The sequence below is a fragment of the Pieris brassicae genome, chromosome Z (assembly GCF_905147105.1).
Source record: "Pieris brassicae chromosome Z, ilPieBrab1.1, whole genome shotgun sequence".
In the NCBI taxonomy this organism is placed as follows: domain Eukaryota; kingdom Metazoa; phylum Arthropoda; class Insecta; order Lepidoptera; family Pieridae; genus Pieris; species Pieris brassicae.
The window spans coordinates 4643695-4662306 of record NC_059680.1 but is presented as its reverse complement, the minus strand read 5'-3'; the positions used below and the strand labels follow the sequence as shown (position 1 = coordinate 4662306).

At 32.0% G+C, this 18612-nt stretch overlaps 1 protein-coding gene across 1 annotated transcript; it reads right to left on the bottom strand.

Annotated features, from left to right (window-relative positions):
• Positions 1 to 585: 585 nt before the first annotated feature.
• On the bottom strand, positions 586 to 17784 carry LOC123718537 (V-type proton ATPase 116 kDa subunit a1-like). Its single transcript, XM_045675147.1, has 15 exons — positions 17634 to 17784; positions 16938 to 17114; positions 15356 to 15516; positions 14878 to 15040; positions 12183 to 12359; positions 11247 to 11459; positions 10270 to 10420; positions 8486 to 8647; positions 7918 to 8126; positions 7179 to 7288; positions 5528 to 5652; positions 4184 to 4419; positions 3793 to 4000; positions 2378 to 2552; positions 586 to 890 (listed from the first exon to the last, which is right to left on the bottom strand). Exons 1-15 carry the CDS (start codon positions 17748 to 17750, stop codon positions 752 to 754), a joined length of 2523 nt encoding a protein of 840 aa, XP_045531103.1. The 5' UTR covers positions 17751 to 17784; the 3' UTR covers positions 586 to 751.
• Positions 17785 to 18612: the final 828 nt, after the last annotated feature.

Sequence of the window (18612 nt, the reverse complement as noted above, 5' to 3'; positions counted from 1 at the left end):
TTTTTCATTTTCTAAATATTTTCAGTGTTACCTAGGTATCATCTGGAAATTTGAACATCTCAAAATATTTTTTTATGTAAGGTAATGTGTTAATGTAGATAAGGTAATGTAATAGTGCAATTACTAAGCCCTGAGGCGTAACCTTCTGTTATGGATTTGGAGACGCTTTCGTCGTTGCAAACTTTAACACGATAAATTCTAGTTCGCAGATAGTTTTCACACCACTTGAATCTTCGTATTCCATGACTTTGGAGTACAAGGAAACCTACGGATTACGAGGTCTTAATGTATCGAATGCCTTACTATATACATAGTCAATAAACACTACTATATCTATCGAGGTGCTTTAAAATATGATCTATGAAGGTAGATAGTAATTGTGTGGAATTTTTTTTTTTGGTTGCAATCCGTATTCGCATTAAGAAATTTTATTTTGATGGTTTTAAGGAGTTTATTTTTATTCTACTTATGGTAGATTATTCATATTTCTGGTAAATTGTATTAAGGCTGTAATCATCAGTGGATCTATTTCCACGTAGGGCGTAGATATCTTAAGGACAGTAATTAAATTAAGAATTGGTTAATATTTTTATTTATAAAGGTTAACTTTAAATAAATCTAATTAATATTTCATAAAGCTTTTAAAATAATATGCTTATTTTAAAAGAAAACTAAAAATCATTTTTTATAAACTTCACGTAAACATAATATTCCCCGACTCCCTTAAATCTCCTGGGACAAACTAGGACACTTAATATTCAGTTTTCGGTCTCTTCTTACAAATGCCTTCAGGCTTGTCATCTTTAGCATCGGCAGATAATATGGAGCGAAAGTTAAATGGCTTAAATGGATAGCCTCCACCCGAGTAAAACTTGCTCATAAATTCGACCCTGGAATAATATTTCATTTAAAACATACATTAGTATTTTCATGAAAAAAAGGAAAATTGAAAGATGGCTCAGTATCAGATTGAGAAACGGGACTTAGCACAAACTATGATTTCGATTGATTCATTTGATGATGATTGATGATGATTATTACATAAAGATCTAAGCATAGAGAATAATTCTTAATGAGATAAATTTACATTATAACAGTACGCCACCGTCACTTAAAATAAAATATATTTTATAATAAACTAGGGGTGTTCAATAAAAAATGATGACTATGACACAATCATTAAATGTTATTTTAGTTTTAACCTTTTAAGGTGTCTCTTTTTTCTAAAGCTTTAAAAATGTTTTTTTCCGGATCCTGTAATACGGTGACTATTGCGTCATCATCGCTTAATTAATGACCCTGAATTCCATAAACCACGTAAATAAAATTACTAGAAGTCTTCTATTATATAAAAAAAAAACAAAAGACACTATTTATTGCTATTTATTGAACACCCCTCATAGCTTGCAGGATAAAATATAAAGTTACTTACATATTAATAAAAATAAATCAGTCTTATTGCGCCGTTTTAACTGAAGTACTCCATTTGTCTTGTCGGTGTTTACACAGTTTGACAGAAAGAGACGAAAGTACACTTAGTTAAAAGAGTGCATTAAATTGATTTAGTTTTTATGACAGTAGTTATTATCTTCTAAAGCTGAATTATATTTATTTCTGGTTAAGTAACAGTTTCCTTATCAACCGAGTCATCATAAATAATACTATAAAGCAAATGGAGCAAAGGTGGACCACAAATACGATGGAAAACTTTCTAAAACTACTGACCTACACCTGGCTTCAGGTGGACAGTGCCAGAAAAAAATGGCATTTCTGGGAGGAGGCCTATACTTGTAAAGGGATTTCCTAATAACTAATAATTAAATGTTGTGTTGTGTTTGTTCTGTAGAAAACTCTTCTGCGACCAGTGCTCACTTATGGTTTTAAAACCTGGCCCCTTAGCAAGAAAGACGAGACTTCTCTCATTATTTTCTTCGAGTCTTCGAAAAATCTTTGGTCCTGTATGCGACGACGGTGTTTGGCGTATTCGCTACAATGAGGAACTTTGCCTTAACATTAACATCCTAGACGACGCCAACATTGACCAATTCATAAAATGCAACAGGCTCAAGTGGCTGGGACATGTGTACCAAATAGCAAACAACAGAACCCCAAGGTCCTTACTAAACTCACAACCCGGTGGCAAGAGAAAACCGAGGCTACGTTGGTGGGATGGAGTTGTGAAGGACCTCGAAACAATAGGGGTACGCAATTGACAACGGAAAGATTGCGATGGCGAAGCGTACTTGAGGAGGCGTACAAGGGGCTGTATAACCATGGATGATGATGAATAATTAAATGATCTAATCAATATGTATTATAAGTAAACAAATGTATATATTTTTCATATACATTTTATATTTAATTAAGTCTTACTAACCAGTGGAGCCTGAGTGTGTGTAGAAAAGCCGATAACCCTTCCATGATTACCAAAATTGATAACGTGAATACAGCCCAGACAGCAAATATGAAAAATAATTTTACTGGACCCATAGAAGTTGTATCGCGAAGCGCTAATTTTGCTAAAATCATCACCCACAGCATTTCTGATAGTTCTGAAAAAAAAACAACGATAAAATTAATGAATACAATATTACAATTTAAAAACTGGTACTTGTGTTTTTATCATTAATTTTTTGCTATTTTCAGCAAACTATTTAAAACTTACACATCTTTATACACCTATTTTAAATCAACAAAGCAAAATTAATTTATAATATGTGCTCGTTGTGTAGCTGATAGCCTAGCTGAATCCTTTGTTTAATTTAAAAGAGAAACATAATACTCGATACTCTGTCCGGTTTCATTCAAAAGTCTCTCTTAGTGAGACAAAATAATATATACTTCATTTTCTGTGTAAAACAGACTAATTGGTAGTTTTGAAGAGAAAGTTGCATTTACGTAGAAGCCTGTAATTTGACGACTTATGGCCAATTAATAGCCATCTATCTGCACTTCGTTAGGTAAATATTTTACTTGGCAGTAGTAATGTACTTTTGAAAGTTTTTTGTCATGTGTATTTTGGGTAAATTGAATTTCTATATTACATACAAAGATTTTACCTTAAGAGCAGTTTCATTGTAGGTATGTAACGATTATCAGCCCTGAGGCAGCCCTTTTAACGACATACTTGGACCAATTAATTTTTCTGTGTTTGTACGCAAGTAGATAATAAATTTACCGTACGAACAACAATTGCGTAAGTTGAACTTAGTAAGAGAACCGGCATGTCAATGTTCAAAGTCAAAATACATACAAATATACAACCGTATATAGTTATATAATTGCATTTTTTTATAAATTAGTGTAACGTTTTATAATAAGGAATCATGTGTCATCTAATGTTGTTTTTTAATTTATTTCAGTAAAAATAATAATTATAATCATTACTGACATTTGTTTTGTTGTTTTTAGGGTTTCAGTATTTCCGATATGATAAATATTTGTATGAGATAAGAGTCAAAATTGCGCAAAACCTTAACACAACGCGTTTTTGGACTGTTTCGAGATCGCGCACTCATATAATATGTAACTCAACATTTACACTCAGCCCTGTTGGACAGGGAAGTGGGCAGGGTGCGTATGTAAATAGATCACTGGTACTCATGCCTCTGCTTAAGCCTAACATTGCCCAGCTTCAAGTCTTTCGGTAAAGAGATGAGTGTAAAAACTCACTGGTGAATTTTATATTCCTTGAAATTTTTTTTAATGAATCATTTTTTATTGTTTGGTAAAAGCAGACTGCATTAGCATATATTGTTGCGTAGTCGTCATATCAATGTCAAATTAACTCACGTTCGTGGGCTAATGACAACGCCCATAGACGCAGATATGAGGCGGTGTGCGAGATTGTACTGAGAACGAACTCAATTGTATGAACAGCTTGTTGTATCATCAATTCTCCAAAAGTAGTTGAATACTTTTCAATCTCATCTAGTATTAATTGTTCTTCCCTTTTATCGGAATCGATGCGTTGGTATTTTCGAAAGTTGCTTATTTTCTTCTATAAAAGAATATTGTTGGACCTTTTAATTTCCTCAAATATCTAACTATGTAAAAAAATGCAGAATTAAACAACCTACAAAGGAACTTTATCATATTTATAATTTAAACTAGGAATGTATGCATAAGAGATAAGACAAAATCAAATAGAATCATATTTATAGAATATTGCTTAAAAACTAACCATTGCTTCTTCTTTCATCTTCCGGTTGTATCTATTAAGGTATACTGGGGACCCAAACAGCAAAATAGGGACACAAAGCAAGGAAACCAAAACAAGAATGGACTGAAGACCTTCCTGACCCTCAAACATATAGGCATCGCAATCATCCTCCACAGGCTTTGAAGTCGATCCAAGCACCATATCGATAAACAATATAAGGATAAGTGGAGCACAGCCTGCGCCAGTTTTTAAGTCGGCTGCAATGAGACGAAGTTTTTAATAATAGAGTAAAAGCTGTCTTATGAGATAAAGTTTTTTTTTATACATACAGTTAAACGCCTATTAACCTGTTAAATAGTATTTACTAATGAACCGAAATTACCGTTGAATGACCTCAAAATTTAAGTAACCACGCAGTCCATTGACAATTAATATTACGGATGTTAGTAATCAGGTGTTTACGACGATATAACTTTGATTATTTTTAAATGGACGTGATTTAAAATGTCTCAATGGAGGCCTGACAATTACTATATATTACGGAATGTTATAAAAAAATGTATTTAACTACCGTACGTAGAATTTAAGATTGTATTTAAAAAATGTTATAAACATAACTATAATAGTAGGTTTATCAGACTCTGTCATTTCCTTCACCGGCGTCTCGGGAAATGCAGCCGACGTCTTATACATTACGTCTCGTGAACTAAAACTAGGCTGAAGGTATACCACAATACTTTAAAAATGTTCAATCTGTATTGGGTTTTTGTAACATACTTTCAGTACCTAAATTCAAAAGCCATTCAAAAATGGAATGGGTCCAGAAATACTTTTATTGATGCATTGGAATTATATAATAAATGGATGCGTGTGTTCGGTTCTAATTAGAATCTAAAAGTCAAACGATATTGAAAAAAATGTGAAAGAATTTATATAGTAGTATTTTCGTCCCGTGTTGATATCAATTTTGAAATAAATCAAAGCGTTACTAAAATTCTAGTATTTTTATAATGCGTACCCAACGCAATTCAAGTTGTAACTTGGTCTTTTTTATTGGCACGATTAATTGAAATAGGTAATACGTTTTTCTATATGCAATGGTATCATTTACTAAAATATATTTTACATGTAAAACTTCTTGAAAGTATTTTATATTAGTATATTTTACTATTGGACTAATAACAGTTATAGAATATTAAGCAAACGTGTAGTAGACATAAAGGAAACAACGCGTTGCCGGATTTTAAAATTCGAAACATCCAGAAGGCTCCAATGCAATATTGGCTGGAAAATCTCTTTTTAGTTATTTTCAAAAGTGCGTAGAAAAGCCACCTTTCAGGGTAACGTATAAACCAATTGACTTACTTGTTTTCCCGCTGTATAAGTACCACTTCATATACATCAGAATAACCAACCATAAAAAGAGACCACACAAAAATAACATCTGCGGTATGAACTGCAAATAAATTGCATAGTGCCGTTTGAAATAGCTGAAACACCATATCCATATAAAAATCTATCATATTGACAGACAGGCAAAAATTATTGAAAACATTTTTAGTTACATTCACACTACGTGGAAGCAAATACGCAAAATCAAAAGGTGAGAATATTTATTTTATTTATAATAAAATATATACTCTAAAACTACATCTATGTTTAATAATTTGTTAATACGAGAAAAATATGACAGTAAAAATCATACACATCACTAACATTAGTATGTACATAGAAATTAAATGTTGAGGCAAATACAAAAGAAATTTAGTAGCAAGAATAAGTGTTTTGAATACAGAAAACCTTAAGACGCTATTTATCTTATTTATACTGTATAAGCTTTAGTGTGTAAGGTTTTCAATAATTTGTTCTTAATTATACGTAGCAAGTAAAGACAAAACGGTAATAAGCATAACGTACTTATTCGTAACGTAATTAGTAATTTTTCAAGATTACGAATAAGAAAGGAATATTATCTTTTTCATTTTCCTATTTATTATTGAACAATGTATTTTTTATTATATTCTTTTATTTGTAAACAATAAAGTCTTAATAAATAAAGAATAATATATGGACTTGATTTCTTTCGTCTCTCACATTAGATAATCCTATAATCATCATGATTGTAAGGAGCGTAAAGTTGGTGTCCGAACCCATTACCTAGTATTTTTCTTTCTTTTATATTTATAATGATATATATTACTGCTTAATTAAACAGAGATTCATTTTTATTCAGAATAGAATGTTGCTATTGGCCTTGACAGCTCAGATCGGGCTGTTTTGGCGAGCGTGTCTCTCGTGCCTGAAATGGGTTCTGCGAGGTTCGGCTTCTACCGTCATGGGCACTTGCCTGAAGAGCGGAACGGAAGCAAGGGACCTAGTCCCGGTGAACGCGGTTTTTGCTCTGAACTGAATTGACTTAGATACGCTTGCAGCTTTTGATGTGTTGTTAGCTACTGTGATGGGATAATCGAGATCCGTTGCAATGTGAGTAGGCAGTCATAGGAACGACTGTATTTTACTATATACCATTTATTTTATAAGCACTGTGACATAATGATAATGCTGGAGGCTAAAAGTATGTAACTAAAATGTATAAAAATCGAGAACGCCGACATGTATTAATCAATTGTGTCAATGTGAACCTACGGGACTTACGGGAATACACAAATACAGTGCCACATACTTTTCTTGGCCGGTAAAAGCGACGCTGTCATGGATATTAGTATTGCGAGTAAATAAAAATTCAAAATGGTAAGGAGAATAATTTGAAATCATGTAGGCTAACCTAATTATAATTTATTTCAAATGTCTTAATAAAACGAATGTTTTCAACAAGAAAATACAGTTCTAGGCTTAAATAAATGGGAGAAACAACTGTTATGATAGGTTTTGTACGATGATGCGACGGTAGTACCAATTTCATACGCCGGCCAAGGAAAGTATGTGGAACTGGAATTGTAGCCGGTCAACATTCCGGCAAATACGCAAATATGAAATAAATTAAATAAGCACTTACAGATGGTTAAAAAGACTCAGTGACAGGCCAAATATCATATGGATAATTCCTATAATAATAGACAGTTTCATCTTGAGTGAGTTCAAAGCCATAATTTTATTTTTTGCCAGCTGAAAAAAATATTCGTAAAATTATACAGTGTAATTGTTTATTTCGATTTCTTACAACTTATTTTGTGCATTCATAAATGATAATAATGTAATATAGCGTGAAAAAATGAGAACTGTCGTAGGATTACGTGGCAGACTAACTAACTTTAGTAACGCTGCCTAGAACTATCTAGGCAGCGTAATTAAAGTTAGTAATCATCTTGATATTTATTATGAAACAAATAAAAGTATAGAATGTGAATAAATGAAATTACGTAGCAAATGAAAATTATATAAGTTTGCAGAACCGCTACGACAGTTCCCTTTCCTCTAGACTCTATGCTCTATGCTCAAATGTATTTTGTGTGTCGAATTGTCTATCAATCAATTTGACGTGTCAGTGGCGCTGCATAACTGAAATGAACTTGAAATCTTGAGTTAACTAAAATAGAACAACAAAATAAAACGCATTAATATCATTAAAAGCTTCTTTTTAAATGTGTAGTATACCAAACACAATTATATATTTTATTTTTGCACAGAGACGCAAAAGTTAAATCCCTTTATGTTAAAATTCTACCCACACGTCAACCAACCTATTCATAAATATTTTCCGACAACTTCGTCAGTATAAAGCTACTTCAATGTACCTTCCAAATGGGATCCACACCAAAGATATATGGGCTATTAGTCTCAAAAACTGGGTTTAGAGTAATATATTGATTCTGCTCTATTTCCTCGCGCGAATATGTATTCTTCCAGTAAGGCATCATTAAAGTGATAGGTTTGGAGAAATACTCGTTGTATAGAAAACCAGTGAAGAGCGTGAACAATCCCATTAGCAGAATTACATACCGACCTGAAACAAAAAACGACCACTCATCTTATACCTGCTCAAGAGGTGATCGGGATTTTCTTGTAATCTAAGTATATTGTAATTCTCTACGTATTTTTATTGAAAAGGCGTATTTTCATTTTGTTATATAATACATATATGAAATACGTTTTCTATTCACGAATCGTCTAAATATAAAATTGTTTGTTATGTACATCGCTACCTTTCATATGTGATGATACAAATGATAGTTAAATTTTTCATCGATTAAATAATTTGTATTTACTATTAAAATAACATATGCCTCATTAATTTGTCCAATTTTATTATTCTTATATTTGTTTAAGCATTTTATTTTAAAACCACAAGCATCTAATATTTACCGCCGAAAAAAATATTCCAAATTTCATTGGTAGACGGCTTTGATAAAAACTTTTTCTCGGATGTAACCATCCATGCGCCAAATGCAACTAGGATCAGACCGTGACAAACATCCCCAAACATCACAGAGAAGAGGAACGGGAACGTTATAACTGTGTATAGTCCTGAATAAAGAAAAAATCTTTTAAATGTAATTGCAGTGTTAGCCAATTAAGCTTGCGATTCTCCTCCGCTGTGGACAATGGATTTTTCTGTCAAGGTTTACAATTAATACTCTGTGCCGTAGAGTATTAATAATAATTACGTAGAAAAAACAGTGAATTCAGTACTTTTTAGGCCGCAACCTTAAAACGTGTATCATACGTGGAGGGCAGGACATCTGCTTGATGATTATGCTTCTGCGTTTCATTGATAATTCTGCTTTTAAAGCAGACGGACGCAGAGGGATAAATACTTTATTAATATTATTGGATTCATTAGATGCAAGCTTGTCCAAGATTCAGCATCGTGCCTAATTAAGAACCTTTCGAAAACGCTTTCAGTCCAGCACACAAAATGTAAAATTAATACAAAATTTCCGAGACATTAAAGTATTTTTTTAAAGTATTATTTTCGTTTTCATCAATCAACTCCAAGATTACAAAACATTTTCTTTATTTCAGTAATAGGAGTCTTATATTTTGAAACACATTTTATGTTAACATTTGCACCTGGCATGTGAAATCTGTCTCTTTTCATCATATAACTAGTCTAGCCATAAAAACTGTTACATAGAAAAAGTATTCAACTTTATTAAAAACTTCTTTCAATTTTACGCCATTTTACTTTTTTTTCATGCTAATTATTAAATTAAAATATGGAATGGGTTGTTAAAGGACATAGGATTACAGTGATCGCCTTGTACAAAGAGGGTATCGAGCCGTCGGTCATATTCCAGAGAAACTCCATTAGGAAGCAAAAAATCTTAACGCAAGGAATGAAGATTCCATCTAGGACTCTGTCATAAACCAAGACCTGAAGCTCGGTGCTTATCGTCGATATACAAGACATTCCCTTAATCAATCTTTATTATTAAAGAGAATGGATCGATCAAAACCCCTTCCGTCGCGATAGGCAGGAGGAAATCACAGAAATATCCTCTTTACCGATAAAATAATTTTCACGATTGAACAAATAAAGTGTATGCTCACAGTTCTAAAGAAGCTGAAGATGGTTTGGCGGGGCGTGTCTTATCAAGGAGTCACAACATTTTTGTGAAAAAAAAGTGAAAACTTCAGCCAAAGTGTATCAAGGTACAGTCCTGGATCATGTTGTGAAACCTTTCAGCAATACACTTTTTAAAAATATACCGTCATCTAGCCCAGACCACAACCCTTTAGACTTCAAATTATGGTCAGTTTTAGAGGACTTGGCCTGCCCTAAATGACATGGCGACATTGAGAAACCTAAATGCATAGATTTGTGACCAAACAGATTAAAGGCCTGTATAAAAGCCAAAGGTGGACATAATGAATAGAATATTTTATTTTTTGCTGAGACTTAAATATGTAGGTATACATTACAAAAAAACATTTTAACTTGTAATAGAACTTGTGGCTGGACTAGATACATGATGATAAAACTAGAACCACAGTCTCCAAGCTTTGTTTTAGAATTTACCAAGGACTGTAAAATATACTTGACAGCAAACCATTCTGCCATTCCATCAGATCTGAGACAAATTTCTGCCTCAGAAAGTTATGACAATACCTACTATCTTTTCTGCGTTTTTAAATTGATTTTTTACCTGGATTAAGCTCTCCATACGTAGAATCGCCGTAGGCATTAATAAGTGCTTGAAACCCTCTTGTAAATTTGTTCGTTCGGTGATAAGTTGGAGGAGTCCGTGAAGTTTCTGTTTTTGATATAAATGAAGGAACGTTTGATTCCATTTCCTCCTGTTAATTTAATTATTTCTATAAATACAGGCAAAAAATATACTCTCTTATTAATGGGCTTATATCGGATCCAATATTAAACTAGTAACTCACGCAAATTAGTGATAGGTATTCTTAAATTACCGCTAATCACAAAGAACCTTAAATTAAAGGTTTTTCATATTCTAATTCTAATTCATAAAAATTAAATCAGTACTATTTTCACTGAAGTAATCATATCAATAAAAAAATACAATTTAAAAATGATTTCATATTTATGAGGGGGTTATACAGTATACGGCTATACGGCTATACGGCTGTGTGGATTAAACTGTAAAAGAGTACACAAGAAGGCACCTCGAAGCTTTTGTGATGTGAGAGGGTTCTTTAACAAATTGGTATGACACAAAAGCTTATGAAGACAGAGCACTGAATGTCGCAAATCTGCGATACGTTTACCGTTATCATAGATACGACTTGTTGCAGTTCACATCCGGCGAGGAACTGTTTCGTTAACAACTTAATCTGCGCTAGGCAAGATTAAGTTGTGAACGGACAAACTTTAGTTATAAAGTGGCACCTAAAGAAGATAGTTAAATTACGTTCAAACTAACGTTAGCACTATAATGACGTTATAAGTTAACGATAGCATGATTTGTTTCCAATTTGAATATAGTTTTTTATGATATCTGCGTCGTTCAAAATTAATTATATTATAGACGTTTTATCCTCATGTATATATATATCGCTTTTACTATAAAGGCTTGTAAAATGTAATTAAAATAATTCATATTGATACCTAAAGGGACTTTTCATATAGTAGTATATAGTATAGTATCATAAATACCGAGCACGTTTCCAGTACTTCTTTTACAACGGGCAAATCTAAATCAGGGACCCAACATTGACCAATAAGACACCTTCTTGTAATATCAAGAGTAAACATATTCATAGTATGATATATCGCCTTCGCTTTTTTTATTTGCGCTATCCACGTACTCCATTGTTTTGCAATTGTCCGTAACGCTTTACATCGATGATATTTTGTCTTTCTTATAACCTTAAAATATATATTCAAATTTAAGAGCAGCACTGACCTAGTGGCGAGTTGAGCTTATTAATTTTTTCTCGATTTTTTCCAACGCAAATAACACTTACGCATATTGAAAATATCGTGTTAAAATCTGCATGCCTTAGCCGAGCTGTTCACCTACTTGTATATAAAGAAAAATACGGTGCTGCAATTATCATAAAATCTGGCTGTATGGCTGCACTGTAAAAGCGATACTGATTTTCAATTAGTGTCGCGTTAATTGCCCAATAAACCAAATATATGGAAGTGCTGATTGCCGATTGTACTTATAGTTATGACGTCACTAACAGCTAAAACCAATGGAGCTGCACTGATGCCGATCACTAGGAATAACGTGGTAAGACACCTTTTTGGTATCGGGATCCAAATTACGGGGTAATCCTGCTGTGCTTTAAGAAATAGGTCAAATTATTCGTAGAAATTAACTTACACAATGTGGTCAAGAATTACATATATAATTTTAATAACTGCTTAAACACCTAATTAAATAAACTAAAACCGTACTGACTAGAAGCTTTGCTTGAAAAATATTCGAAGCAAACGTCGTCATTTGAAACTGTTAAAAGCTAGAGTTATTGTTGTATTTACCTACTCTTTAAATAAAAGCAAAATTCAATTCAACATGAACAATTGTTTCACATCTATTTTAAATTTCTCATTTTGACATAATAGAAATTTAAAACTATTTACTTTTTCTAAGTCTCCAATGCGAACATCAAGTTTATGAAGCATATCCATCCTCTCGTCAATTGTCTCTGGGCAGGAGTAGATGTTAACTCGAAATCCATTACATACTTTCTCCATGCGGCTATTCAAAGCTTCGCCTTGAAAGACTGCTAAAAATGCCACCTTTCGTAGCTCTGTACCCTGTCCATATTGAAATATATATAAATGTAACATAAATACTTATTTCGTTCTATTATTAAGTATTACCGAAATTAACTATTAGTATTATTTAATAACGCACCAAAGTTGCAGAGATGTTGCAATGAAGCTTCATAACGAATGGGTATATTTCGTAGGTGTAGAGCGGAGGTACACACCACATCGTTAGACTATGGTTGGACAATGTTTAGCCACCCTTGGATGTTAGGTTGACAATTCGAAATTCTGAGGATACCTTAGAAATTCACACACAGGCCTAGCGCCCCGAAGAAATCCACCAATGTTCCTGATCTTGTAGTATTAAGGTGGAGCAGAGCGCTTGTACGAACGTATTTAAAATATTAGTTTGAACACCAAAAACTGTCCCACATAACTTCGCTGCAGCTTAAGTAACATACCTCCGTCTATAGTATTGTCTTTTGTTAAAATAGCTTTTACACATAAAGAAAAACACCGTCAGTCACCATGACCACGCACGCTGAAAAGCACGCGAAACGTCGGAAAAATTTAAAATTTAGAATTATGTACATAATTATAAGTTTTTAATAATAATACATAGCTTTAATCAGTTCAAAAAGTGTTTTTCTTAATACCTCCGTCTGCCGCGTCTATATCTCTATCAATATCTTAAAAACTAGCCAATGGATTTTAATTAAATATGTATATACTGCAGACCTCCATAACCTCCTTAACTTAATTATTCTAAACTTATGTTCTGACTTTATAAAACATTAAAAACAACTAATTGATTTAGATTTTATTAAGTTGATCTATTAACTGTTTTGTAATAGTCATTTAGTATAAAACAAACGTATATACGTACTTTTTCTCTCAGAAATTTTAGTACTTTTTATATTAACGTAGATTTTATGATAGTAGTATTTTACTAATGAACTGTCTCGTAAAATATTATTTTTTATAGAAAAAGGACTTAATTGCAGATTTTCTATTCATATTTATTAATTTAATAGCTGACCCACTCAACTTCGTTTCACTTACACGCATTGTGTCATAAAGTAGTACAATACAAATACTGCAGGTATGAAACAAAGTATCAGAAAGCATCTATAAATATATGACAACCAAGACATTTTTATTTCTAAAATACATGAAATATTTCCCAGGAAGGTAATTTTTTTACTCAAAAAATTAATTGTCTTTTTTTAGTATTTTTCCCGAAAAATTCACTGAACTTCCTTAAATATTTCAAGATCAAAATTAGCTAAATCCATCCAGCTATTATCGAGTTTCTGCGAGACAAACGAATAGTAAATAATTTTATATACAGCAGCTTCATTACAATAAATTCATAAATACGATACTATGCTATTTGTTATCATCATGCAGACCCTTTGTAAATATTGTAACATATTCGGCCATATTATAACTTATGGGCGCAATACCACAACGTAACATTGAACAATACTTTTTGGATCGGTAATACGTAAGATGTATCTGTCCCATACCCCACAAAAGGCTTTCAAAACTTTTATCGCACCTAATATTTAGACCTATGGTACCAATTTTTACGATTACGGATCTCAAATCTCTATATAAAGCTCTTTAAAAGCTCCCTACTCCAGTATCCTAAGTTCATATTTTCTCTTTTTAGCTATACGATACAAATTTTTGATATTGAACCCGAGTACAAGATGTATAATCTTACAATTACGATATTCTTACGATACACGTTGACTGTACATCATTATTTAATACAAATAATAATAATGTACAGTCAACGTGTATCAAATCTATTAAATATCTGCGGGCCACCATCCCTACGTCGTTATTATGTTTGTGTGAGGTCAGACACAATCACGACGCATGTAACGAATCCTATCGAGTTACATTCCGTTAAGCCGTGTCAACAGCAATGTATCTAATACTTACTGTAATACATTTACTACATAAATAAATCATATCAGATCGGTAATGTATATTATAGAAAGGATTTCTTGGTGTAATAGTGTTGTAATGTTTCAATGAATTAAGATTAAAAATGTGGTTAAATTTGTATTTGAACTCCCAAATAGTTCAGATAGATAACCAGGTAAATTTTGTAAATTAATCTCTTGGAATATTCAACAGTTATCATAAATTGTACCTGACTATAAAGTTACTAGTTTAGGCACATTTTGTCCCCATAAGTTGAATTATATTGATTTTACCGTCCCAAGTTTATGATCCTCTCTTATGCATGTGAAAATACAACTTGCATAACAACTACTAATATTTTATAGCATTTTGTATATTACTAAAATAGCACTCAAGCATTCATGAAAAAAATCAAAATCGGTTCAGTCTTTTGTGAATTTACAACCACCAAATTCTAGTAATCTACACTATTATTATAATTTCGACCTACTTCATTTCATCAAACACACATAATACCTTGATATCGATTTAAATTAACATAAAGTTTTATTCAATCTTTTTTCTAATCTAGTATTTGCGCCCAACCTCAAATGTCAGTGTATGTATTATAAATATAGAACATTACAGTCTGTGGATCCTGCAGGAAGGCGTCGTCAGCAGCTTGTCGATAATAAATATTTCCTCGGGAAACTCTCCACAACATCATTTCGAAAGGAAAACACCTGCTCCTTTGAACCACACCACACATAACTGTGAGGAGACCAGACGCCCCGTCACCTGCTGAGGACCTAACAAATACATGTAATATTTTATAACAAAAGTGTTATGATGAATGATTTCGAGATATATTCAATATTTCCTATAAGCCCACGACCATGCTTCCAATGCCTAAAATATTACGGTTTAAAGTTCATTAATATAAACCGAACCATTATATTGTTTCTTTAAAAAATTATACCCAATAAAAATAATTTTTCTTTTTCTTTGAATTCTACTTCTGAACTCCGATGACTAAAACGCGACAAATATATTTAGATGACGAAAATACTGATTATTATTTTCATAAGTATATTAATTCTAACTACCCACTAAATAATACTTACTTTCCAAACAACGATTCAGAAGTGAGCTCGGTATCACCAAGTAAATTTCCAATATGCGTTAAGACGTAATACATTTCGCTTAATTCCAAATAATTCTTTAGAAGAGCAACTTGGTTGTCAGACAAATCCTGCACTTCACCCTCCCATTTTTCTAGCAAATTCTAAAATTCAATTACTCTTTAAAAAGCTATTAGTAACATCAAGGAACGTAAGGTCTTATACAATATTTGATTTACAGGATTTAATCAATTTAATGCTGTTTTTACCTTTCTTGTAGAAAAGTGTCAATGACCTGGATTGATGAAGAGTCACAATCGGATTTTATAATAAAGACATTACTTTAAGTCAAGAGAAATTTATTGATAAATAACTGTCTAAATTCAACATGACAGATTGTAATTGAAATCGTACTCCAATAAAGGCAAGTAAAAAGGAGAATAAATGCAATAATCAGCATTTTACGGGAGCTTAATGTGTTTAGTTTTAGCTTTTGCAGAGTCATATTTAAGTCAATTCAATAACGTTAATATTAAGCTTTATGAAAAATGAGTATTGAGAGTTTTTAAAAAAATATTAAAAGAGATTATCTGTATATTTCATATCTAGGAGTTGTAGTAAGTAAAATTGCATTGCGCTGTCTAGCACAGAAGCCTAATGTATCTAATAGTATAATATATTTCAGAGCATTTTTTGCAAAGAGGCAATATTACGAATAAATTTATAAGATTTATAGTGACAGTTATGAGTCCGCAAAAACTGTAACGTGTAACTTAACCTTGTCTTTCATAATAAAACCAAGCATATCAATGTCAGAACCCATTTTTGTAGGGAACACTGTTAGTGCTTATTCTTTCTTTACATCATGCCTGCAGATTTGCTAAGATCTTAGGCACTGTAAAACATAAAGAATTGAATGCCTTAGGGATTGTTAAGTAAACCGCTATAAAGCAGTATCTATTTTGAGTGTCGTAAATATCAAAATGACACTTCATACACTATCGCCAACTGTTTCATTCTATTCCGTCTATCTTATAATAAACACAAAATGACAATTGTTCCATCACCAATAACAATTGCAAAGAAAAATTATATTAAATTATATATTAAAATTATTACTTAATCCATTTTTAATGTATTATTTATATTCTTTTTTATAATTTTAATGTTTTTCTATAGATACACACTTAATATTGATGCACATTCATTAATTGTTTTTTTCTATGTTGTCTGGAAGGGTCTGTATGTGTTCCGTTAGTGCGGCTTTTTAAGATAAATAAAATGTCAGTTGCTTCCGATGCAAAGCGAAGTCGCGCACGTTGTTTCATTAAAAAAATGAAAATCTAACATTACATTTACTACAAATTCCCAAACCACGGGCGTTGAACGGGGGAGATAAACTGGCAAGAAACAAGAATGAGTTTAATGAGAAAAAGTTTAATGGTAGACGATATAATAACCATACTTAATAGATCTCATTGTAACTATTTATATGACGAAAAGGAACTGCAAGCCAGTCTGATAAAACAATCATAGTTCGTACAACTTAATTACAAAATTCATGCCAATCTATCTGTATACATACTTCAAGGGACTTCATTTCGTTCAAAGGTAGTGCCTGTGGCTCCACTTCCAATGGGGGAATATCGATGTTATCCTTCATCATCTCTCCTTGCATATATAGTAGTTTACGTTCCATTTCGACGCAGCCACATAGCTCCATTATGTAACTCCGGTTAAAGGCCTTGACATCTGGTGTCATCTACGTAAAGTTTTAACTATTATGTTTTTGAAAAATGATTTAGTAAATTCTAAAAAAATACTACTAATATGGGTTTTTTATCATAATTTTGATTGTCCCATGAATTTATTACAACAAATATTCTATACTAATAAAATATGCAGGAAATATTGCTAAGTTTGTAACAAATAAAATAAAAATCTACATCATCGATTTCAAAAATTATTTAACAATCAAAATGTCACATTAATTAGCGCAATGCCGGGACCAATCTAGTAATACATATTTTAGAAGTTATATCTATAGACATGCAATTTTTTTCTGTCACTTGGCTAATAATGAAACGATACAATATTATTTAAGCAAAAAAGGTTTATAGTAGGTACTTTTGTAAAAACAAAAGAACCGATTCATCAAATCTTGTTTAACTCCTACAAAAATTTCACACATTTAGTTATAAAATATGAGTTACAGACGCAAAAATGTGTCGGTTTTTTTCCTTCCCGGTGAGTAACTTGAAATGTGCAAATTATAACTTACGTCGAGAAATTGAACATTTCCCGTTTCTCCTAATCGAGATAATACCTCGAACGCGCATTCAGGCTGAATGAATATTTCACAAAAAGACATAAGATCGCTCCTTAGCATACACCCCATTTTTACTATCTAATTGAATTTATATTTAAAAAATTTCGTTATAATTGTGTCAAACGACAACATTGATTATACATTTTTTTAAATTCAAAGTAGGTCATATATCCATTCAAAGAGTACTTAGAGTATCGTTCCAACATAGCTGAAGCTAGAACTGTGTTATCTAAATATTTTGAATCACAATCCAAAAATCTGGTATAAGAGTTTAGTTCATATAAAGTTCATGCTAATTCTTATAAAGTTACTATTAACATCGCTTAATGTCAAGCCAAGCCAAGTCTGAGTGTGATTATGTGTTGTGCTAAGCGAAATTAATACATAATATATATATATATACAATTTTGTATTACTTTCGCTTCCGTCCGTCATTAACCTTGATCTACCGTGATTGAGCGTTAAAGTGTTCCTATAACCCACTGTTGGTAGAGGCTTTCAAGAAGTGGCAGAGAGTTTCGTGTCGTTTCCTCTTGTTCCCTCTTGATTTAAGAACTGGCGGTGAATATAACATTTGTTATTTTTTATGTTTCCTAAGTGAACAAACGTTATCTACACGAATAAACAATTATATAAAAAAATATTTGGAAGTTACTATAAACATGCGCAAATCCCTTCCAGGCCCAAAAAAAAACATTTTTTTCCCAGGATTATGGAATCCTGAGAATCAAACATGTTGATGGCAACATGGGATTCAATTCAATGAGAAACATATTTTTTCTAGCATTCAAATAATTTCCATCAAAACGAAAATATTAAACTCAAATAAATGCCTCTTGGATGTCAGTTTAAAAGCTACGTATGAAAGACTTCTTCTTATTTAATTTTTTCAAGTTATTTTTAAACATGTGAAAGAATATATTATATATAT

Coding starts and splice junctions, on each gene's coding strand:
- LOC123718537 (XM_045675147.1), bottom strand. CDS start 17,750: ATGGGGTGTATGCTAAGGAGCGATCTTATGTCTTTTTGTGAAATATTC. Junction 7,289..7,917: donor GTGTGGATCCCATTTGGAAG/GTACATTGAAGT, acceptor TATTTTTTTCAG/CTGGCAAAAAATAAAATTAT. Junction 891..2,377: donor CACACACTCAGGCTCCACTG/GTTAGTAAGACT, acceptor ATATTATTCCAG/GGTCGAATTTATGAGCAAGT.